The following is a 25,525-nucleotide window of genomic DNA, read 5'->3' on the forward strand; positions in this document are numbered from 1 at the left end:
ATATATATATTTAGTAGAATTTCACTTTAAGCTTTTAACCACTATCCTTATTGTTACTGTTATTATTATCCATATTTGAATAGTTTTTGGTGCTATTTATAATTACTGTAGTTATTTAGAGTATTAATGTAATTTTTAGAAAATTCTGAATGGTTTTCGGCACCAAAAATCAGGTTTAAATATGTTGTTGCATGCGTGACTAATTTTTGTATGCATGTAGAAATTAACATGTTTGAATTTAATTTTTGGTACGGTAAACTATTCAAAAGTTTATGGAAATTTACAGATGTTCTAAATAACTACAATATACATGGTCATAAAAAAAATCGCACCAAAAACTGTTCACAGATTAAGAAGATAGAAAAGCCCACCGATATGACTTAAAATATATAGAAATTCTCTATATATTTATACTGAAAATATTTGTATATATACATGGACTGATCTAGAGGAGTCTACAAATATGTGTATATATATTATCTTTCGATGCAAAAGGCGAACCATGCATACAGCAAGGACTTCACTAGCTTTAGGGAACATTTACAAGTGGGAACACTATTTAGGGTCATATATATATATATATATATATATATACTCGTATTATCACCCTTTTCGAGCCTAAGAAAGCAGTATATACAACTCCACCCAACACAACTAATGATCAATCCAATCCGATCAACCAAAACAGTGTATATATTTGTGGCTGTGGTGGCCCATATATGAATTCATGTACACTAACACTTCCTCAGTACGTAGTACAAAAACATCTGCTCATAACTAGTTAATTAGATCTAGATGAGGCTATAGTTTTTTTTTGGGGGGGTTGGCTTGAAATGAAAGTAAAAGTACGTACAGCATGAAGAAGGGACCTGTTCTGTTCTGTTTACTTTGCTTTAGTCTTTATAAACAAGTTCTCACATTTTGTCACTATTTCATGCATATTATAATACACTATATATTAAATCAGACTACGTACGTAGTAGTCCTCTTCGTTTTGAACTCTCGTAGCTACTGTATATGCTTGCTGCGCGTGTTGAAATACTATTTTTACTCCAAATTTGAATGTAAAATATTCTCAAATCTATACCTTTTTTTTTATTAGTGTGTGCGTTGTATTAAAACCAGCATTATAGATTTTTAGCATCTTTTCCCCACCTTTTTCTTTTCATATATTAATTAATAGAGATTTAATTGTGTTTCTTTTAGAATAATGTTATGACTTTATGTATTAAAACACTTTCTAGTCTATTATATTACCACTAGATTTATATATATATATATGACATTATAATCTTTATTGTGTATCCATTAATAATAATTACTATGTATAAAAAGTACATTATTGGTCCAAAGCCACATATACATATATATTGTGTAGGGACGTGGCATAAAAAATTAGTCAAGGAAAGGAGTGTGTATGGAAGATCACATATTGGGATTAGTAATCATACATCACGTTACTTATTGTCAAAAAGAAATACAAGCTAGTCTTCTCTCTTCTGAATTAAAAGACTCAAACTGTGTTGCTTAATGCACTATCTTCCAACTTTATTTAAATATATGGTCCACAGTGGGATTACAAACTGTGAGTGACCACTACTAATCCTAATACTATTCATTAATATCTTTCATTTATAATCACCCATGATATATTTATATATATATACATTAATTACCACTCAAGATTGTAATGTATATGTTCCAAAGAACATTTTATAAATTATAGATATATTTTATAGGTTATAATACGAGAAATTAGTGAAAATTATATTTTTTTTAAATTATTTTGTATACTGACTTTTGATAATTTTTTGTAAAATAATTTTTGTTTAAAATTCGATTAATTGTTCAACATTCTAAAATTTTTGCCTAAAATACCCTTATAATAACGACGTGTGAGTCGAATAAAAAAAACATAAATTTGTTAAAATCTCACTTTCTATAAAATAAGGACGAGTAGAGAGAAATATACATATTGTCTTTAATTAATTACTCAGTCTATTTATATTCGTCACATGTTCTTCTGCACGTAAAAATACAAAGTGAACAACATTGTGTTTTCCTAGGTGAGTCCCATATACCATACCACCAACCAAGCACTTGTAATAACCTAAAATGTAATTCTTAAATTAAAAAGAAAAAAGAAAAAAAAAACTGCAATTAAAAGTTAACTGATAATAAATTAAATCCCATCCCTCCCTGTTAAAATTCTTAAACCAAGAAAGTAAATTTCCTATCAACAGCTTCCAATAAACCAACGTGGGAATCTGAATCCTCATCATGATGATCTTCTTCATCGTCATCATCTTCAAATGCAATATTCAAGTCTAGTGAACCACAGGGGCTTTTGTCCTCCATGTCAGCCCCATCATTATTATTCTGATCTGCTTTCTCTGTGATAATTACTGGATCAGATAATTTTTGGCCTCTTGTGGGAGAACTGGCCCTGGAAACTGAACTGAAACTTTCACAGCTGAAAACGACAATGGCGTCCTTGAGGGGAACAGTTTCGCCATCTGGAAGTGTTATTCTTCCACTTTCGATGGCATTCTTGATACCCTTTTGAGAATAATAGTCAACTTCTTCCAAATCTTCCATGAAGAACACTCTATGTGGATTCTGATTCACTGCTTCACCAAACCTTTGTACATAACTGCAACCCGATTCATTTCTAGTCCTTTTGTTCTTGGAATATTCTTCAGTTGAATCATCAGCTCTCGTTGATGATGAAAAGCTGCTCAGACCAATCGAGACAAACTCATTTTGAGAGCCAAAAACTTGCTTGGCCAACGTTCTTGCAATCTTTTCTTTCCCTTTGGAATCAGCACCAAGAAAGAAGAGCCAGCAGCTTTCTTCTTTCTCCTCCTTGAGTTTGAATTTGCCTCTCCTTTGGCTCATTCCTGACCGGCACTGAAGAATGGTTGTGGCAATGTCAGGAATGATACCTTTCTGCCATGGCACATTCTTCTCCATCTCATCACAAAGAATTCTCAGGTTCTCGGAGTTTAGCTCCTTGAAACTTGGAAGATCTTCGTCTTGGTCCTCCTCCATTACTTCACTTGAAGAAGCTGAATTTGGACTCGAGTTGGGATTTGAAAGGAGTTCAGGTTTAGCTGCAGCTGATTCATGGTTTCCTTCTGGAATGAACATTTTCACATTGCTTTCATAGCCATCGTCACTGTTTTCCAAAACCCAGAATTGGTACTCTTTTGGTGACTGTTTGGGCCCTAAAGTAACTGGCCCGCTCTGGTGAGACTGATCATGCAGTCCCAGGTCGCAATCGTGAGATGAGAAAGGCTTTGTAGGAGATAATGATGAAAAGTTGAAGGGTTTTTCAGCAAAGTTGGAGTACTTAGGGCCTGAACTGCAAAATGAGTTCCATTTCTTGCATAGATCCCCAACTGTGATACAATATTCCTGCTCAAGAGTAAACAAAAAGAACATTAGAATGATGATCATTTCAATGATATATAATTACCAACTGTGTAAATATTAAATTAATGTACAAACCTGATTTTTGCTAGTAGCGTTTCTTTTGCTCTCTTCTGTGCACTTTTGGAGCCATGAGGGTAAGGTTGAGACAGTACTGGAGTTGGTTTTACGTTTGTCAAGATTACAGGAGCAGTCGGCAGTACAGCAACTAATGTGCTTATTCTCTTCAGCAGTTTCAAGCAGTAGCTGACCAGACTTATCTTTGGATGCCTTGATACTGACCTCAGCTTCCACATCACTATAAGAATAACAACAATATATTTAGTATCAATCATACTTACACAAAAAGAATAAAAAGTAAATAGTGAAAGCTGAAATGTGTCCTATCTAAAAATTCTTCAATAATTGATACGTAAAAGTAAAACCTTAACTATGAACTTCAATAATCGTATCATAAAAAATTATTACCTCTCAAACTTGAGACTTAGGCTCAAGCTTCCAACTGGGATTGTAAGAGGATGAAGTTCCCAAATCGTCTCCAGTGAAGGATGGCCTGTTTTGCATTTCATGTAAGTTTGGAAGGTTGAGATTCCCATCAGCCACACTCTACCACTGGTGTCCCCTATTCCGGAGACCAATCTTTTAAGCTCCATGATTATATGCTCCATGGCAAAGTAGGAGGTTCTTCTTTGCTGGGAACAACTGGACCAGAACTCAGAAACCCATGAGAGATCACCTAAGTACAAGACAACCCCTCTTCCCATATAGCTTTTAACAACACACCTAAGCTCCATCAGCTTCTGCTCAACCTCCTCTTTTGAGATATTTCTTAAGGAGAAGAGAGGAAGACTGATGAACTGCAAGTACCTGTAATTCCCAGAACTATTTCCTCTCTCAAACGTCTCCATCACTCCCCTGGCTATACCCTCTGCTGCGGCCAAAGACTCTCCCACAATAACAGTGTTTTTTCTCTTGTTCAACATGACATTCAACACATTATTCACATCCTCTTGTCTAATTTGATCAAAGGGTTTGCTAACCGAGACCGGAAACTGACTAGAAGGTATGGACTGAGACACGTGAGAACCAAGACCATTAAGAGGCTTGACACTCTCCTTAGACTGACCATTACTACCGGGACTTTGGGAACAAATCTCCATAGAAACAGCTTGCTCTACTCTACTTTTCACCAGGGTACTAGAAAACCCAGCCTCTCTCATCACTCTACTAACACTCGGATCATCTAAGATAGAAATGATAAGCTGTTCCAGCTCTATCTTTAAAGCTAAGATAGGCTGTTGCTGGTTCTCAACAGAACCACGGCGCTGGTGAGCCTGAGCGCGCTTGAAGGCAGCAACCAAGGCGTTGGAGAAGGAAGGATTAACATAGTGTGGGGCTAACAATGGGCTAGGACTAGATGCCGGGAGGCGGTTGAGAGCCACATTGAAGCAAAGCTCCAAGGCTTTGCACTGAAGGGGGTGAGAATGGCACTGCAAACAGGCCTTCCTAAGAAGCCCTGTGGAGGTTGCAAGCATGGCACTCGCCACATGGAGAGGAGTTACTTGGGCATGGCCTCGCCGTTTTGCAAGGCTAACAGCTTGTTTTACTAAGCTGGTAGCCTCAGCAGTAAGAGCCTGCTGTAATGTGCAAATTCCTCCTCTCATTCTTTTTGATCAAATACTAGGTGAACTAAATTTTTTTTGGCAGTGGATAAACTAAATACTTGTATCTCCAGGATTTATGTGTCAAGGGAACGAAGGAGAAGAAGTACTATTACTAGTACTACTTAAATATTTATTGTTTTTGGGTTAATGGGGTTCATTTGGATATTTAAAGAAAAATGTGGATGTTGGGATATATTGTAAGTGAAGTGGCTATATGGTGTGTGTGTATATATATATGGTTTTTATATTAGCTCGAGGAAGAGTGAACGGAGTGGTGTAAAAAGATATTATGGGATGTGGGTTTTGTTCCTTTCTTGTTAGTGAGGGAAATTTTGGCTTTTGTGTGTGTGAAAGTGGCCTGCATGTGATGCAAAACTTTGCTCTTTTCTCTCTCTCTCTCTTCGCTCTCTTGATATAAAGTGTTTATTGGGTAATCAAAAGTTGGTCTTCTCAACATTGTGGGAACTAAATAATATATTTTCAAAGCACTAAGATTAAGCTTTAAACACTATGAAGGGAATAATCACTTTTACTTCTTTATAAAATCAAGAGTAATGTGTTTTGGAAGAATAAACTCAAAAACCCAGATTGTGCAGCTAAAGAGAAAAAAAGAAAAGAAAAACGGAAAAGAGAAAGGGAATGATATAAAGCTAAGGAATGGTCGTCCGCCAATTACGAGGACCTGACCAAAAAAGAGTGAGAAGACTAGTGTTGTCTCTTTGAAGGGATTGAGAACTGTAATGGTGTTTCCTCTTTTTTCCTCTCTTTATATTTTTTATTTATTTTTTTCTTTTCTTTTCCTCTTTTTTCCTTTTCTCTTTTTCTCTCTTCTCGAAGAAGAGGAATAATGGCTTTGATGATTGATTGTGGATCAGTTGATGATCAAACCACAAAATTGCATGAAAACCATGTAAACTAAAAGTATACTCCTCTATTCTACTCTTCCAAAAAGTTTGGCTTTCAGGCTTTCCATTGTTTGAAATCATTAGTATTTCTTTGCCAATCTCTACCTTCGAACGCATTTTCTTTCTTCTTCATTTCATTGTTAATAAATTCTGAATTTGCAGCACTTCTGTATTTAAATGCAGCCATTAATGATATGTACTTGTTAAGAAAATGCTGGTCTATTGATGTTAATAACACTTTTTGAGGTAGGCAAAGGTAAGTATCCACTTGGCTAGATTTTTACGATGTTATGGTATGTACTATGTCGACTAGTCAAAGAATTAGTAAACAACTATTAAGAATCAATTCATGTCAAGCCTCCTGACAATTTTTGGGCCCAATTGCCCGATCATGGTTGTGTCATCCTCTTTTGTTTTCATCTCTTGTTATGTCTCCTTTTTTTCTTTAATAAAGTTTTCATACTAAAAACAAAACTGCAATGCATTAACATTGTTGGATGGATGGCCAATATTTGTCAAAATCTAACGAATAAAATAAAAGTAATTAGTTTCTTACATATACAAGTTCAAAAAAGATGATGGATGAGACAAAAAGTTAACATGCAAGAGGTAGGTATACTTGTTGAATTATTGTACTAAATGTCTTGCCAAAATAATAATGATACTAATACAGAATAGGAACTGGTAATATATTTCAAGCACAAATTTCTACAAGATTGCATTTCAAATCCCTTCTAATTTTTTTATGACTACTTGAAACTGCAATGGCAATCCAATGCTCCATAATATTCTGCAATTACTTGTTTGCAGATATCCATATCAATAATCTTTGACTGTCTTTTTGATTTATTCCTTCCAATTTCATTGGAAGAATTATCTTTGGCAGACGTTTCCTCGTCATGGTCATTACTAATATAGTCACTGTCGCCATCATCCTCATCGCTGCTATCATCTGATTCTATTGGCTGATGACCAGCAGCAACTGCAGATTCAGCAGCAGCAACAGCCTCTGGTGTATGAAGATCGGCAATGCCCAACATCAAATCCTCTAAATTGAGATGTGTCAAGAGATTCAACTCAACTCCTAAATTCCTTAAGCAATAACAGCAGAGAAAGAGGAAGTGAGAGATACCATTTCAATGATTTGAGATTCATTTCCACTAAGCACTTCAATATCATAGTTTTCAATGTTGTCCTACAATAAGTGTTCAAGTAAATACCAAGTGGTAATAATAAAACATAAAGATATTGCTTTATCTTGTATTATAGAAATCTAGCCTCAATGGTAAGATTATTATGCCAACCTTTGCATCAACCTGCAATCTTTTATTAGCTTCTGATAGCACTCCCAGAAAGTCTTTTACCTTTCCCAGAACTGCAACAACTCAAACAAGCTAAGCAAAATGACACATATTCTTTAGAGGACCAATTATTAGCAGTTTTTTGGCACCTTGTGGTTCAATCAATCTGGTGATTGTAGAGTATAGAACACCACCAAAACCTTGATCACCACGAGGTGGAATTTCAACTTATACATGCCAAAGAGCCTCGCCAAACAAGTATATCCCAGAACCATCAATATCCTATTTTCTTTTGATTCTTAATTATAGAATTGCCACCTTTCATGAAAAAATATGCTTTCCCTGCAAAACTTCTGCTTCACTAATTTGGATCATACAGTTTTTTAGGCAGCAAATAAAAACCATTTTAGCCAAGAAAATTGCTGATATATAAGAATAATACTGAAACTTTGTCCAGAAAAACCATACACGTCAAAGTTAAGAGAAACCATAATCAGAAAATTGTAATTAACAAAAGATCATAGAGATCATAATATACTTCCATATAGACCTGTCTATTCATCTCAATCATCAGACGAAGTATCAACGCTACACTATGGCACATTCAATTCAGAAACTATTAGGCAACAATTTTCGAACATAAACTACTTATATACCAAAAAAAAAAAAAGAGTACCTTGGCTCGGAGGAAGAGGTGCAGTAATGGGTTGCCCACGAGGATTGGTTTTCTTTAACTGAGAAGTCAGTGGGGCATTTTTACAAATAAGTAGAGCGGGCTCTGTACACAGAAAAGAGAGTACCTGAACTGAATAGGCATGGTAATGAAATCTACAAAAACAGAGGTGGTACTGTGAGAGAGAGAGAGTAGTAATAGCTTACCTACGGGTATTTCGTGCTCCAAGTGGAGAAGCTCCTTGCTGGTTTTTTCCATCTCCGACGTCCTATAATGCAATTTTTGCGAAGGTGGTGGGAGAAAGGGGTTTTAACTTAAACCCCCACTCTTGAGTCTCTACCTACCTACCAATAACTGTATTTGCACCCAAAAAATATATATATATTAGGCAACCCATTAATTAAAAAAAATTAAAATTTATTTTTACACTTTTTCTTAATATTTTTTTTTGACATTCTTTAATTTCATTTTTATAAAATTCAATAATTTTATTTTATCTTGTTTTTATAATTTTTTAGAAAAAAAAACTCTTACTTTAACAAATTTTTATATTTTTTGTTTTAATTTTAATTTTATTTAAATATTTAAAATATATATTATTTATATATATTTTTTAGAATATGAAAAAGATTTTTAAAAAAAATAAACGTGAGCATTGAAAAAAAATATTAAATATTAATTTTTAATAAAAATAAAATGTTTTAATCAAATTTTAAAAAGCAAATATAATAACCATAAAACAAAAGAAAAAGGAAATAATTTATAGCAACCTATGCAACGGGGTTTGGTTTGGAATTGCTAGTTTTACAGATAATAACAAATTTCAAAATACTTATTTAACATTTATAATACTATAAGATTATTCTTCAATGCAACCCTTCAAAATGGTGGCAAATAGAGAAATTTCAACCAATTATTTTTTTTATAGTAGGCATTTCCAAAATTAACGGTATTATTGTTATAACTGCAATATATTGAGTTATAGTTTATTTATATGCGGAAAATAAAAATGATCCCACCTATGTATTCATTTCTAGAGGTTGCACCAAAAAAAATTTCAATACTATATTTATAAAATAAAAAAATAATACACATATAAAAGGATTTATAATTTATAAAATAAAAATATTTATATAATACATTAAACAATACAAATTTGGTGCAAAGCAAATAATACCGCCATTGTTTCCCTCGAATTTTTTTAATCAATAAATTTCTACCTCATTATCTATCCCATTTATTTGGAAAACAAAAATTACACTAATAAGAAATGTCATCAGAGTACATTGCCTCGTCGAATCAAATTGACATCTCTAAACATATCTCTACTCCCTCGCATCGAACACATGATATAACGTTAGGGATGTAAATTTTTCCTACGTAGATGGACCCCATGGGTACCCACGCCTATTGGGGCAATACGACGGGGATTCACTACCTAAATGAGGAATGGGGCAGGGAAGGGGCTATTTTCAAACACCAAATGTTAAATGGGGTGGGGACGTAGATAGCACTCCCCACTTTGATGGGATCCCGTTTGATTTTTTATTAATTTTATAATATTTTTAAAATTAATTTTACATATTTCTTTATGTGATTTTGTAGAATATTAGTAATTTTAAAAAATTTTAATTTTATTTTGTACATATTTAATACTTTGAGTGATTAATATAGTGTAATATATATTAATTTTAGGTAATATATTTTTGTTTATTTTATTTTTAAATAAATGGGTACCCGCGGGGATTCCCCACTCCAACGGGTATTCCTCACCCCACTTCCGACGAGGAATATGTGAAGATAAAGATTAAAATAATAAATGAGGATGGGGACGGGGACGGGGTGCACCCCGCCAATTACCTGTCTCATTTCCATCCATGTATAATGTGATTGATGATGTATCAATTTTTTTCTTCTTTATATATTTCTCGCACCTACTTAAAAAATGGTTAGCAATTAAAAATAATGTGGTTTAGAAATCTCACTTAGTTTTTATATACTGATATTACTAAACCAAAATCTTATAAAATGTTGAAATGATTTATTAATTTTTTAAAAAAATAAAAAACAAAGTTAAGTAATAAGGTCAATCTATATATAATAAGTGAAATGACTTACAAAATTAATTCAAACAACTAACTTAAATATTGCGAAAACATATATAACAAGTGAAATTACTTACAAAGTTAATTCAAACAACTAACTTAAATATTGCAAGTCATTGATGTTGTGGAATTTCAGTATAGCAATCGTAAACAAATCTCTTCTATATAAAAAGTGTGTAGATGATAGAAATTCTTGGTTTTGACGGTTTGTTTCATTAACTTTAATGAAATATTCTAAATATTTAACAGAATATTCTAAATATTTAACGAAATATACATTTAAAACTAATTAGAAATAGATATTTCTGAATTATATTAATATAAATTTAAATTAAAATTTTATAAAATATCATTATTATAATAATATATAATACAAGAATAAATATTTAATAATTATATTAATATAAATTTAAATATTATAAAATAGTATTATGATTATAATATGCAATCCTAATTTTTTTACTAATTATATTAATATGAATTTAAATATTACAAAATATTATTATGATAATAATATTTAATACAAGACTATATATTTAATACTTATATTAATATAAATTTAAATATTATTATAATAATATATAATATATAATCTTAATTTTTATTCAAAAAATTATCATTTATGTTTAAAAATCATATTGTTGACGTCGTTTTTCGTCTACTTCGGAGTTGTTTGGTTGCCTCTGGGTGCTTTCGGTCCAATGTTCAAGTGTTGGTTCCGAAGACCTTCTCCGAAAATGCTTCTCTTCTCCGATTTTGTTGGGTTGCGACAGATTCAAATGTGGGTTTTGAAAGTATTTTTGGTTCGGGACCGAGAGTGAGAGGGAATATAGAGAGACCAAGGGAGAAAAGAGAGAGTCGGAACAAATGGCAGGGGTATTTTGAGTACTAAGGTAAATAGTAGGACCAAAATGAGATTCATATAGGTGATAGGGTATTTTTTAAATACAATCCACTTATATGCATTAAAAGTCAAATTTTCACTAAAAAGTGATAAGTTGTTTATGCCCAATGATGAGATTTTATTTTTGTATTGATATGTGAGTACATTGATTTCATTTTGAGCCTTCATCTTTTCTGTTCCCACCATCATTGGTACACACCATCATCTCCAAAAGTCCTTTATAATATTGTTACTAAAATATTACACAATTACAATCATAATTAGTTTAGATTGATATTCCTTGGATCATATGCCTCCAAAGGCAAGTTGGGGTTTATCTGGTGAAATTGATAACTTTGATATGACTTTTCCATGTCATTTTGATAACCGTTGCAATGACGAGGTTCACTATGGCCGGGGTCCAAGCAAAGATGAGATGGCGGGATGGCCAAATCGGGCACCAATATTTTGTAGACCTCATGTTGGCTCATGTTATGTTGGATACTCAATGTGTAAGATAAAAAGTTATGCAAATATGTTATGTTGCAATTCAAATATGTAGTGGTTTTGAATCCATTTCTAGTCTTTTGAACAAGAAAGAATTGGCTTTGTGGCACTACAAAGTGAATATAAAATTAAGGCATTGCCTGAAATGCATGGCAAGAGGCTAGACAGAGTTCTAGAACAGCGTTGTTACTCAAAGAGGAAGTAAATCTAAGGTATAGTCTAGTGTGTTCGATATATTGATTCATTTGAGAAAGAAATGGTTAGCATTCTTAATTTTTAGGTGCAAGTATTGATTTTTATCATGTATGATTTTAGTTACATGCATATCCCATGCTTGTAGATTATTATGAGGAGTTTGAATTACTCAATGAAAGAATGTGTTTAATTAGCTCAAATCTCTCTCTGGCTTAGTTCTTATCTCTAGTTAAACTTCCTTTGCTTGTGGGGTTAAACTTTAAGTTTAGACTTTATTGATTTTGTGTTATCTCATTAATAGATATTAAGTATTGAAATTTGAGATTATTTGGATATTATTAATATGATCTTTTTTATTATAATTTTCTTATTTTTTATTTTTTGTGGTCACAAAAAATATATTTATTTTTTAGTTTAGAAAATAAAAATAAAAAAACATTTAAAAAAAAAGTTTACCAAACTTGTTTTTGGTGTTTACGCGCCGACGAAACCACCTTTTGCCGGCGCCTTCCACATAACTCGTTGACAAAGGTTGGAAAAATTTCCCGCTAGCACGCGCCAAATTTTGAGGGGAATTTTCCTGCGTGTTGAAAATGGAGCCAAAATTTTGGTGGGAAAGGATTTTGCTGACGCAATTTATTGCGCTGGCAAAAGTGTGTCGCACACAAAACGCTGCGTTTCCATTTATTTTTTAAGCAGGGACTTTTGTCGGCGCATCGAAACGCGTCGGCAAAACTCTCTCAGAATAAATCCCCAACCCGAGCCCATTTCTTCCTCCCCTCTTCTCTTTTCTCTTTATCTCTCCATTGGTGCGAAAACCTCCGCCTCCACCAACGGGTATGTCCCTCTAAATGATATTTTTTGAGTTTTTCTCCCTCTAAATCTATATTGCTTTGTCCCTATTTGTTTATAAATCTCTTAAACAAGTTTTATCATGCAGAAAATTGTTTGGATCCACATTTTTTGGGTTTTTTTTCCTCACCATTCCGACATTGCTACCGCCAATCTCCGCCCCTACTCTTAGGTATTACATTTTTTTATAATGTTTGTTAAATATTAATATAGTTTTCAATTTTTTGTTAAAAATCAATATAGTTTGTTATTTAAAAAAAATCAATATAGTTTTTTATTTTTGTTAAAAATCAATATAACATGTTTTATTTTGTCAAATGTGATATATTGATAGATTAGGTTGATATATTGATTGAATAAGTAAATAATATTGATAGATTTTATTTTTCTAAAATTTATTTTTTATTTGTCAAAGAGGAGATTGTGGTTAGAATTGAATTTGTAGTTTAATTTATTGACTTGTTTTTGTTTAAATTTGATTAGATTTTTTTTTTCAAATCTGTTTTTCATTAAAAGGAACAAAGTTTGCAGGAGTATTTGCAAATTTCATTTGTGAAAAAGTATGTTTCTATATGTATAATTTATTTTTATTATTGTGTTGAGTTGAAATTACTATATGAAATGTTAATATGAATAGCATGAGATAGGTAATATAAATAACATGAGATAGGTAATATGAATCACATGATCATAAGTAATATGAATAGCATGAGATAGGTCATATGAATACGTAATATCATGTTAGTATTATAATTGGTAAATTAATAGCATGAGATGGATTAAGTTTACAATAAAGTTGTAAGAAATATATCTATTTTTTGTTTATGAATGTCTTAATCTTATTTGACTTTAGAAATAAGAATATGAATATTATTCTTTGTTTAATAATATTTCAACTGTTAGAAGAGTTTGAATATCTTAAATATTCATCCGTAGTGAAGTAGGTTCTGAGATTAAATATTGTGTGTTGCCGTGATAACGGAAAATTTATAACTTGTGTGTTGCAGCGAAGTAGGTTCTGGACTTGTTTGTCTGCTAGAAGATATAAGGAGAAAATCTATTATAATTTTGTACTTGTTGTTTGTTGAATTGATAGGTACTTGTAAAATTTGGAAATTTTATAGAAACAGAGGAAACTCTGTCCAATTTTCTCTTAGGTTTGTGAACCTGATAGTGATGGAGTGAGTAGGTGGATTAGGACACATGCACATTTTTCCAGTTTTTGATCTTCGATTAATTGTTATATAGAAAACTATGTCAAACGATCAGAGTTGGATGACTGCAAACAAACGGTCCGTAGATTTTAGGAGAGGCATGGATGAATTTGTTGGAGTCACTGAAGCTCACCTTAATTCTTCTAGAGTTACTCGATGCCCTTATAAGAAGTGTCTCAGTGCTAAATTGCATATTCCACAAATAATTAAGATCCATTTGTTTGTAAATGGCATTCAACTACATCGTACACAGTTTGGTTTTATCATGGGGAGTCTTTTTCAAACCCGGTCGAGGAGGATGTAGAGAATGACGAAGACGAGATGGCAGATGTGTTGGTAGATTTATTAAGACAAGATCCCAATTTTGATGAATCAACCAACACACCTTATGGATCTTTTCATGATCCCCCATCGATGATAGTTGTAATGCCCCACGTCACTATGGCTGCTTCTTGGAATGACGACTGGCCCTACAAACCAACATAAGTTTGTCCAGCATGCTTTGTCCTCACTCGCACGCTTCCTAGGAAAACTTCCCAGGAGGTCACCCATCATGAGATTACTCCAGGTCAAGCACGCTTAACTTTGGAGTTCTCAAGTGATGGGCTACCGAAAAGAAGATGTATCTTGTTGGCATAGGTAGTACTGTGAAAAGAGACGTTCTTGAATTTTCTAGATAGAGAAAGGGAGATTTCAGGTTTGAAAGTTCTAGGAAATTTCTGGGTAGTTTTGAGTGCTTGAAATATCTTTCCTATGATCCAAGGAACGTTTTTGACGTGACAAAAGGGGCTAAAAATGTCGTTTTAAAAAATTACAATTTTTCACCATTAAAGTGGGTGTTATTGAATAATTTCAGATCTAAGGGAACATGAGAGGTTTCGGGTTTGTTTGAAGTGTTTAGAAAGCTTAGAAGGACCCTAAGAAGTGTTTTGGACGTGAAGAAATGGATCAAAAAGCTCTAAAACAAATTTTTTCATTTTGCCACCATTTTTGGCGGTACATCAGCGACGGGGAAGACAACCACGATCCGCCCATCATGGGTCGATTTTCTTGAGCTTCAAGAGTTTTTTGAGGTGCTGATATTTTTTGGAACAACTTCCAACCAGTTTGGAGTGTCATAAACAAGCGGAAAGAGGATTTAGAATCTCGCCGACGACAGAGAAGAAGAAGATTCCAACGAGGCTCCGGCGAACCCGATCTGGGTGTTTCCTGATGTGTTTTTTTGGTTTTTCAATCTTAAAAATTAGTACATTAATTTTAGAGCATTTTTCAACTGGTTTTATATCTTTATGATTTTTCTTTGAATTATTATGATTTATTAAAGTATAAATAAAGATTAATTATGAAAAATATTTTTATTGTTCAGAAAAATATGATTTTATGTTTGAATAATATCTGTATGATTTAGAATGGTTTTGTATGTTTAGATTTAAGTTTTGATCGTATTTGATAATTTTCTTTAATTATTTCTTTTAAATATGTGATTTAAGGAAATACATGTGGAAAAATTATTTAAAGTATTCTCAAAATTCTGGGAATTTTTGTATAAGTTTAAAATGAGATTCTAAGGCTCTCTGTAATTTTATCTCGAATTTTTATCATTTATATAATTTCTATGATTTATTTTGCTTGTTCTATATTTTAAATATGAAAAATATTAATGCTACTGTTCTTAATCCTAGGTAATGATTGTGTGTTACTGTAGAGTGTAGAAACCGAACTGTATGGTTAGATTCTATTTTTAATCATTTATGAATTTTCTTGAATTAATTTTTCTATTAAATTAATTAAGAAAATTAGTTATTTTGCCCAGAAAATTCTAAAATTATTTCTATAAGTTTATTTTAGATTTTTGAACAGTACTGTATGTTAGTTTGATATTTTTGGGCTGGTTGTATATTTATTTTGATTATTTGAATTTTATTTGGGAAATTGAGGAAAAATAATTTATAAATGTTAAATATTATTTTTCTTGTCTTATATGAGTCTTTGCTCATTATTTGGGGTTTTGGAAAGTTGTTTGTTAAATTTTTTTGTCATGTGATAATCTTTATAAATTATTGAGTCTTTTATGTAATTATGATATAAAAATGCATTTTTGTAATTTTCACATAAAAAGTATTTATATGTATTTATGCAATACGTCAGAAATATCATTGCTTGTGCATGTGACATGATGCTTTGAATCTTTGTGAAAAATGATTTTAATTTACGTGTCTTGCATGTTAAAATTTCATAGTTAAATTATTTTGATAATTAGGGTTTCGAAATAAAACCCTAACGTCTATTTTTATTTTCCCTGAATTGTCATTATGTAATTGGACATGTAGGAGCTAGCGGTCCTCAATGTGACACAACAAGTGGTTCGATACACGTCAGTGGACAATTTACTATTTAAGGTAAGAAGAGTGAACATCTGCGCACATGGTGTACGTTATGCATACAACCTTGATTTCTTATTTGGTAGTTATGTAATTATATTGTGACCTAAATTATTGCATTAGATTGACTAGCATGAGGATAGTGCTAGGGATTTTATTTAGTAGACATGCTTAGATGATAGAGTAGGTGTGCTACTAGATTCTAGCTGCTTGTGTGAGTATAACACTTGCATGAATTATCTTGGGTGTGTATAACTCAGGATAATAGGATGCCACCACGAAACTGCCGAGTGTGAGTACAGCACAGGCAGGGCAATGATGTCTCGAGGGAACGATCGAGTGTGAGTACAATGCAAGCTAGACTAGGTGCCGCCGTGGGAATGCCGAGAGTGAGTACAGCGCAGGCAAGGCAGATTACATTTCATGTCCGATCAACATGACTTGTTAGTATTTATGTGTGTGAGTGTAACACACATTATGTTAGTGTGATATGGTGCTTATATATCGCACGATGATTATTATGTTTATGATGTTTATTTTTTTTTTTTCTAGTTTGGAGAGTTATGTCCTACATAGATCTTCTTACTGGACGTTAGCTCACAGGTACTCTGTGTGCAGGTAAAGGCAAAGCAAAGTAGTGAGTGGTGCGGGCTCGAGGCATGAACGGAACATGTTAGAGGCTGGGCTCCAGTTATTTTATGTTTTTTATATTTTTAATTTTTTCAGACTTGAACGATTATTTTCTTTATGTTGTTTTTATTAAACTTAACGTCCAACATTTTTATTTTTAAATAATGAGATCTCGTTGTCTATTTTAATTTTAAATAAATATTTTCTTTTAGTGTCTTAAAGTATTTATTGTTTATTTTTTTAAATGGACTCCCTAAGTAACGTCTCGAGAAATCGGGGCGTTACTTAGGCTGGGAAATTGTGACAATCAGAATTCCGTGATCTGCAGGGGGAAAGACCGGGTAAAAGCTGTGCAATCCCACATCGCTTGGGGAAGGTCAAGTGTGATGATTCTAAGATTGTGTAGGTATGAGACTACACAGTTGAAGAAGACTTAAATGGAGTGATGGGTACTACCTATGCCAACAAGATGCATCTTCTTTTTGGTAACCCATCACTTGAGAACTCCAAAGTTAAGCGTGCTTGACCTGGAGTAGTCTCATGATGGGTGATCTCCTGAGAAGTTTTTCCAGGAAGCGTGCGAGTGAGGACAAAGCACGTTGGAAAGACTCGTGTTGGTTTGTAATGCCAATCGTCATTCCAAGAAACAGTCATAGTGATGTGGGGTGTTACAAATGGTATCAAAGCCTTGACCCAGCCGGAAGTGTGGCCGACGGGGACATCAGACCCCTAAGGATGGGTGATTGTGATAGTCAGAATCCCGTGATCCGTAGAGTGAAAGATCGGGTATAAGTTGTGCAATCCCATATCGCTTGGGGAAGGTCAAGTGTGATGATTCTAAGACTGTGTAGGTATGGGACTACACATGTAAATAGGGCTTAAATAGATTGATGGGTACTACCTATGCCAACAAGATGCATCTTCTTTTCAGTAGCTCATCACTTGAGAACTCCAAAGTTAAGCGTGTTTGACCTGGAGTAATCTCATGATGGGTGACCTCCTGGGAAGTTTTCCTAGGAAGCGTGCGAGTGAGGACAAAGCATGATGATCTGTTTAAGGAAATGGGCACTGCATTTTACCGAGGTTCCTCAAAATCGGCCCTCCATGCGTTGGTGAAGCTGATGCATTGCAAAGTTCTTAATAGGTGGAGTAATCATTCTTTCGATCAACTTCTTAGTATATTGATTGAGATATTTCTTGTGGGAACAAAATTACCAAAGTCTCATTAAGAGTCGAAGATGAAGTTGCGTAATCTTGGTTTAGGTTACGACTCAATTCATGCATGCAAGCATGATTTTGCACTTTTTTGGAAGAAGAACGAGAAGAAGGATGTATGTCTTGTTTGTGGGGAAAACAGATGGCAAAACAATAGCGGTAAAGACAAAAGGGAAAAATAAAAATAAAAATAAAAGTTACCAAACACATTTTTATTTTTATTTTCAAAAAACGAAAAACAAAAATGGTTACCAAAAGCATTTTTATTTTATAAAAATAAAAAAAAAACCTAAAACAAAAATATATTTTATTCTTGAGTTAAAAAAATTTAAAAACAAAAATTTTACCTAACGCAACCAATAAAAATAAAATGAGAAAAATAGATAAATGGATAAAAATAGAAGAAGAAGAAGAAGAAGAAGAAGAAGAAGAATGGAAAGAAAAAAAAAAGATGTTGGAAAAAATTGGTAGAAAAAAATGAAAAAAAAGGAAGAAAAAAATAAGCAAGGAAAAGAAGAAAGAAAAATAATAAAAAAATAAAATTATTTTCAAAATCAAAGCAAACATAACTATGATAAATAAAAATGTGGCTTAATTATATATATTTTCAAATTTTTGGAAAAAAAATCTCATAAATATGAACTTCCAAATCAAAACCTAAAAAAAAATAGAAAAATAAATGCCCATATTTTTGTAAAACAATCTTAAAATATCCATAAATATGAAGAAGAAAAATCCCTTGAATAAATTTATATTATGATTAAAAAAGAGAGATTAAAATGTAGAGATATTTGTGGTGATTTTTTTTTTTTTTAAATTAACTATTTGTTATATTATATGTACTAGATACAAGTAGCGTGCAAGACACGTTTCTTTAGTTTTATTTATAGAATTTATTAATTATTTTTATTAAATTTATATTAATGTCATATAAATTTCAAATAACTATCCTGTTTTAATTAAATAATTTATTTATTTTGAGAGTGACAACAAGATATTATATATTATATGTTTAATGTAATATTAAATATTATACATAGATTTTAAATTTAAGCTTCTTGCTAGTTTTTTTTAAAAAATAATTTGTTACTAAATGACAGTAGATTATATTATATGTTTAATATGATATTATTCTAATAAGTGAGTTTAAGTTTAATTAAATTTTATTTAAGTTATAAAACGTATAATTTTATTATTTTTAAATAATTATCATTGTAAAATATCTAAAAAAATCTCATATTTTAATTTATTTAATTACTTATTATTTTTAAATAATTATCATTGTAAAATATTTCAAAAATATCATATTTTAATTTGTTTAATTATTTATTTTATTTTATTTAAGTTTAAGTGATATTTACAAAATACCGTTAACTATAATTATATTCTGTTAAATATACAAATATTCTGTTAAAGTTAACATTAAAAAAAAAACCTTTAAATCTAAATTTTTTTTTATCTATACAATTTTTATATAGAAGAGATATTATTTTGTTATAAAAAATACATAATATTATTAAATTGGTGATGTAATTTTGTCAAAATAAAAATAAAAATTGGTGATGCCATGCTTTGTAGGTGTTTTCCAATAACCTTGATCAGCCTTTGCACACTTTGAAGCCGATATCCTAACAAACACAATAGGAATATCATATGTTTATTGTTAAAAAATAAATAATAAATAACTTTTTTGCCCCCCGAACTATGATATTGTATAATCGTGCCCCCTGAATAATTTGCGATGTTAAAAATTCTCCCCGAACTATACAAGTTACTAAAATATGAGATTTCTGTTAGATTTCGTCCTATGTGGCTAACAGATTGATGACGTAGTATATTGTCTGTTGATGTGACAGTGCCATGTGTAGAATAATTATCAATTGTGCCCCCCGAACTTTGACCACTACCAAAATTATACCCTTTTTATATAAAAAAAAAGATATATATGTGTTGACGCCGTTTCTCGTCAAACAGTAAAAGAAGAGCACGTAAACAATGAATGACAATGGCTAAACGAAATAAAACAAATCAAACACGCGATTTTTACGTGGTTCAGCAGTTAAATCTGCCTAGTCCACGAGTCTCTGTTATTAATCTTAAGATTATCTCTGAAAATTCCTTAGCATGAATTCTTCAGAGTTTTCTCTCAAGGATCAGAATTTCGGTCATTTACAATGGTGCATGGCTTCTCTATTTATAGAGAAGGATGCAGAATACTATCCCACATATTTTGGGTAGTTACTCTTTTGTGAATAAAATAAATGGCTTTAAATGCCTATAATCAGATATAAAAGGAAACGTCCTTGAAGACCAGGAAACGCATAACTGACCAAATAATATCTCACAATTCTTGGGGATTTACATTAATAAATGAGGATTACATCTCATATTTATAATACTTGTAGATATTCAAGGTGATTATCGCGTATCTCTAAGGCTTTAGCATCCCAGGTCTCACGTCATTGTTCGAGCTAATGGCATCTCCCGAGATCACGTGTCTTTCGAGATCGTACGTACATCTAGCTCGAGACCCCCGATCCGAAGTCGTCCCTGAAGATGAGTGTGTTCTCGGAGCTACCTTTCGAGATCGAGACCATTTCGAGCTCATATATATTTGAGGTCATATATCGTACTTTGCAGGCTCGATATACAATCCTGGAGCATACTTCAATCCTTACGAGACCATTTGTTGCGAATCCAACTTTCGATGTCATATTTACCATGGCTCGAAATCTGGGTATAACAATATATTTTTTCTTAAAAATAATAATTAAATCCTTAATAAATAAAATTTTTTAATTATCAACAAATAACTCTTTTTTTACTTTTTCTTTTACAATATTAATTAAAACTATTTTAGAATGAACATTTAAAATAAATACTAAAACAAATAAAAAAACTTTAATTAAAGAAGTGGATGAATTACTTAAATAAATAAATAAAAATTTTAATTTAAGAGGAGGACAAAAGGGAAAAAACTTTGTTTTAAGATTTATTTTTCAACTTTTATATTAAAATATATTTATTTTATATTATAAAAGAAAAGAAAAAATAAAAAAAATTATTTGCTATTATTATATTTTTATTTTTTGAGTATTTGAATTTTATTTAATTAATTTGAAACTTTTAGTATTGATTATTTTCTTAATTATTTAAAATGATTTTTTTAAAATTTTTTTAAATTTAAATTAATCTTAATAAAAATGACACAAGTTGGTAGTGGTCAAAGTTTGGGAGGCAAAATTTCTAATTATTCTACACAGGGCACTGCCACATCAAGAGACAAAATACTATATCGTTAATCCGTTAAGCACCTAGAACGAAATCTAACAGAAGTCTTATATTTCAGTAACGTGCATAGTTCGAGGGAAATTTTTAACATCGCAAATTATTCGGAGACACGATCATAGAATGGTAATAGTTCGGGGACAAAAATACTATTTATTCAAAAATAAAATAAAAAAATAAATATGTTTATAAGGATTAAGCAGGGATTATCACGCAAATAAAGACTATTAAATAAAATCCAAAAACAATAATAAAGACGTGCTCGCCAAGAAAGTTGGACTATAAATTACATGATTCTTTCCCTTTTCAATTTTCATTCTCTTGCTTGGAAAAGTCGAAAGCCTTAATTCTCATAAGCAGGTTTGTTTCGATCAATCTAATTGATACTTTATACTTCTATTAAATATTTATTCTTATTCTTTCTTTTTTCTTCCAGTGTTTTTAGTTGTTTAATTTGATTTATGGGTATTTTTGGTAAGATTCAAGTAAGAACAAGTTTAAGTGCTAGTTTCAAAATACCAAGAAGTACTTAATTGTTCTGATCAGATAGTGTAATTTTATATAAATTATCATTGCCAAAAAAATTATATAAATGTATATTAACCTGATTGTAACTTCGATTTTGTTTTAGCCCTATCAAAATTTTCTTTTTTTGGTTGTGGGGAAGTGTTAATTTTGACCTAGTTTCCTCAAAACCAACCTGACCTTATTTGTTCTGTGTAAACTAATTACATGTGGTAAGTATCTATATCATGTCTCATTGTACTCTTTGCACTTAGCCATATCAAAGTCATAATCTATAAATTTCTACATATGGGTATGCCGCATATGTCTTGATATCAAATGTTGACTTTTATATAAAAATCTATATATATTCATATACATGCTGTATGTGTTGGAGATTCTTTTGATTACTTGATCTTGTTTTTGGCAAATCTTTCTGATGATTGCAGATGATTTCAATTGCTTGATATGTATGTGAGATTGATACAATTCATATTTTTCCATTTAGATAAGCTTTCGGTTCAGTTAATCTCAGATATTCCAATGGCTGATTGTAACGTAACCGATAATTACATTGAGATTTGGAGAATGAAGAAGTTGGTTAAAACACTTGAAGCTGCTAAAGGAAACGGCACTAGCATGATCTCTCTTATCATATCTCCAAGTGATCAAATATCTCAACTTACTAAGTTGCTTGGAGAAGAATTTAGCAATGCTGCAAAAATCAAGAGCAGGGTGAACCGTCAGTCTGTGTTGGGCGCGATTAAGTCCGCCCAGCAGAGGCTCAAGCTGTACAACAAGGTTCCTCCAAATGGACTTGCCTTGTATACTGGAACAACTGTCACTGAAGATGGGAAGGAGAAGAAAGTAACTCATGAAATTGTACCTTTCAAGCCCATCAATACTTCACTATACATTTGTGACAAAAAGTTACATACAGAAGCTCTAACTCATCTCTTGGAATCTGATGACACTTTTGGATTCATAATAATGGATGGTGGCGGTTACCTTTTTGGGACATTGAGTGGCAACACTAGGGAGGTGCTTCACAGGGCCACAGTTGATCTTCCTAAGAAACATGGCAGAGGAGGGCAGTCAGCGCTGCGATTCAGCCGGCTTAGAATGGAGAGTCGCCACAACTATGTGACCAAGACGGCAGAGAAAGCAAGTGAATTGTTTATTGATCAAAAAACCAACATGCTTAATGTGGCTGGACTTGTTCTTGCTGGATCTGCAGACCTGAAGGCCGACCTTATGTGCTGCGTTTGACCCTCGCATTCGAGCCAAGATACTAAAGGTGGTAGACATCTCTCATGGAGGGGAAACTGGTTTCAATCAGGCAATTGAACTGTCTTCTGAGATTCTCTCCAATGTAAAGTTCATAAAACAGAAGCTGTTGAAGGAGAACTTCTTCAAACAGGTTGAGCAAGACACTCAAAAATACGTCTATGGTTTGGATGACACAATGAAAATTCTTGAATTTGGCACAATTGAAAAACTCATTGTGTGGGAGAGTTTAGATATAAATAGGCATGTTCTGAAAAATAGGCTGACGGAAGAGATTATTGTGAGGCACCTTAACAAAGAACAAGAGACTGACCTGAGTAGTTTTCGGGATTGGGCCACTTCATCTGAACTGGAAACTCTGGAGCGTATGCCTCTGCTTGAGTGGCTAGCCAATGAGCACAAGCAGTTGGGCTGCTCGTTTGAGTTGGTCACCGATAAATCACAAGAAGGTTCAAAGTTCTGTAAAGGGTACGGTGGCATTGGGGGAATTCTACGCTACCAGCTCGATATAAGCTCCTTTGATGAGTCTTCTGAAGATTCGGAGTAAGAACAGTACTGCTAGAATTGCTTCAACTCTGAAGTAGTGCCCCCTGGCGTGTTGAACAACTATGAGGATTTCAGGCCACATTAGCAGGATTGAATTTGCTCCATGTTCTGTCGTTATTTTCTGCTTTTACTCTTAGTGTGCTCTGTTTGAATCCTGTTGCATTTGCATCTTTATTCTGTTTTTGGTTTATGGTTCGTCATTGTTTAGATGTTTTCGATACTGTGTTTGTCTCTCCTATATTTCCTGTTCACTTGGACTGTGTTTCTTGTCTTGTGCCATGCACTGATGCATGAGTAAGTCCTGTGATGTTTTTTTCTCTATTTCGATAAAGTTGTCTCTGCGTTGCAGAGGAATTCACCAGCCAAAAAAAAAACAAGGTACCTTTTTCTCTTGTATGTTATATCCATATATGTTAGGTTTGCTCATTCATTGTCATCTTTTGTGATCTTAGGATTTTACGTGAAGTATTACTTTAACTTTAAATTTCAGGATCTTAATTCTCAATTTTCAAGAGTGTAGCTTTAGCACTAAACAAGCTCTGATAAAACAAAACGATATGAGACCAACATTTTATAGGACAGTTATGCTTAATAACTTCTTGGATAAATTAGATTTGATGATCATGCATTACCAGTGGCCATCTCGCTTCTGAGTTAGACGATTTGAATTGTGTTTGAAGATTTGCATATATTTCCATGCCTATTTTTTTTCCTTTTATGCTAGGATCTTTCCATGTTTTTTTCCCTTTTTTGGTTGGATCTTTTGATGTTTTCTACACTACTCTTCACATGAATACTTTTATATGCACTAACCTTTTTTTTTCTCTCTACACCCGTGATAAATTCTTTAAATTTCTTTTCATACACTTTTTAAATAATTTTTTAGTACAAAATTATCCATTAATATATTTTTTTATTTTCTTATCTTTATAATTTATTATGTAAATGAAATAAAAATAAATTTAGCACTAATTTTATTTTAAAATAAGAACAAAAATAAATAATTTAAAAATATTATCTTATTATAATCAAATTCATTAGTGGAATCACAACATTTAATATTTCTTATTGTTACACTCAGATTTCGAGCCTTAAGAATTGTGATCTCGAAAGCTGGATTCGTCAGGAATGGGCTCGTTATGTCTGGAACACGTGTCTGCCACCTAGGCACCGAACCTACAAAGCAGGGGCAACCTCGAAGATGGTAGCCTCGAAATCCTCACAAGCTCGAAAGACAGACATTGAAGTACGTCTATTCTCGGATAACCTCGGATCAGGGGTTCCAAGCCTGACATAAGTATGAGCTCGAAGCCACATGATCTCGGGGAAAATGCTATAACTCGAAAGTCATTAAGAGACCTGGGTTGACACGGCACTGACGATGTAGATCGATAACTTTGAATATCTTATTGAGTCATTTTGGAGAGACGCAATCTACATTTATTGTTGTGAATCCCCTATAATAAATGGATATTTATTATTCAATTATACGCCTCTTGGTCTTCAGGGAACGTTTCCTTGTATATCAGAGTTACAGGCTTTTAATGCCATTAAATTTATTTACATATACATAATAACTTCTTCAAATGTGTGGGATAGTATTCTGGGATCTCCTTTATAAATAGAGAAGTCATGAACCATTGTAAATGACCGAAATTTTGTGATCTGGAGAGAAACTCTGGAGAATTCATTCTTGAAGAATTTCTAGAAATCATCTTAAGTTCTAATAACAAAGACTCGTGGACTATGCAGAGTTAACTGCTGAACCACGTAAAAAATCCTGTTTGTCTTATTGTATTTTACTGGCCATAACTAATTATTGTTTACGTGCTCTATATTCACTGTTGACGAAAAACGGCGACAACAGTTTGATGCTTTCATTGAGAGCCTTAAGCATTCATTCCCTGAACAAGTTATGGCCGCTAACGTTCCTGAAGAAAACT

General features: G+C 32.5%; 2 protein-coding genes and 1 pseudogene across 2 annotated transcripts; 1 reads left to right on the forward strand and 2 right to left on the reverse strand.

Annotated features, from left to right (window-relative positions):
• Positions 1 to 1,957: 1,957 nt before the first annotated feature.
• Positions 1,958 to 5,325, reverse strand: LOC133797731 (protein SMAX1-LIKE 3-like). Its single transcript, XM_062235749.1, has 3 exons — positions 3,901 to 5,325; positions 3,511 to 3,730; positions 1,958 to 3,417 (listed from the first exon to the last, which is right to left on the reverse strand). Exons 1-3 carry the CDS (start codon positions 5,094 to 5,096, stop codon positions 2,212 to 2,214), a joined length of 2,622 nt encoding a protein of 873 aa, XP_062091733.1. The 5' UTR covers positions 5,097 to 5,325; the 3' UTR covers positions 1,958 to 2,211.
• Positions 5,326 to 6,553: 1,228 nt separating this feature from the next.
• Positions 6,554 to 8,233, reverse strand: LOC133795587 (uncharacterized). The gene is made up of 6 exons (XM_062233041.1): positions 8,182 to 8,233; positions 7,979 to 8,080; positions 7,452 to 7,529; positions 7,306 to 7,376; positions 7,134 to 7,196; positions 6,554 to 7,047 (listed from the first exon to the last, which is right to left on the reverse strand). Exons 1-6 carry the CDS (start codon positions 8,231 to 8,233, stop codon positions 6,751 to 6,753), a joined length of 663 nt encoding a protein of 220 aa, XP_062089025.1. The 3' UTR covers positions 6,554 to 6,750.
• Positions 8,234 to 21,517: 13,284 nt separating this feature from the next.
• On the forward strand, positions 21,518 to 25,272 carry LOC133797732 (eukaryotic peptide chain release factor subunit 1-3-like; annotated as a pseudogene).
• Positions 25,273 to 25,525: the final 253 nt, after the last annotated feature.

This window comes from Humulus lupulus, chromosome 8 (assembly GCF_963169125.1).
Source record: "Humulus lupulus chromosome 8, drHumLupu1.1, whole genome shotgun sequence".
Lineage (NCBI taxonomy): Eukaryota > Viridiplantae > Streptophyta > Magnoliopsida > Rosales > Cannabaceae > Humulus > Humulus lupulus.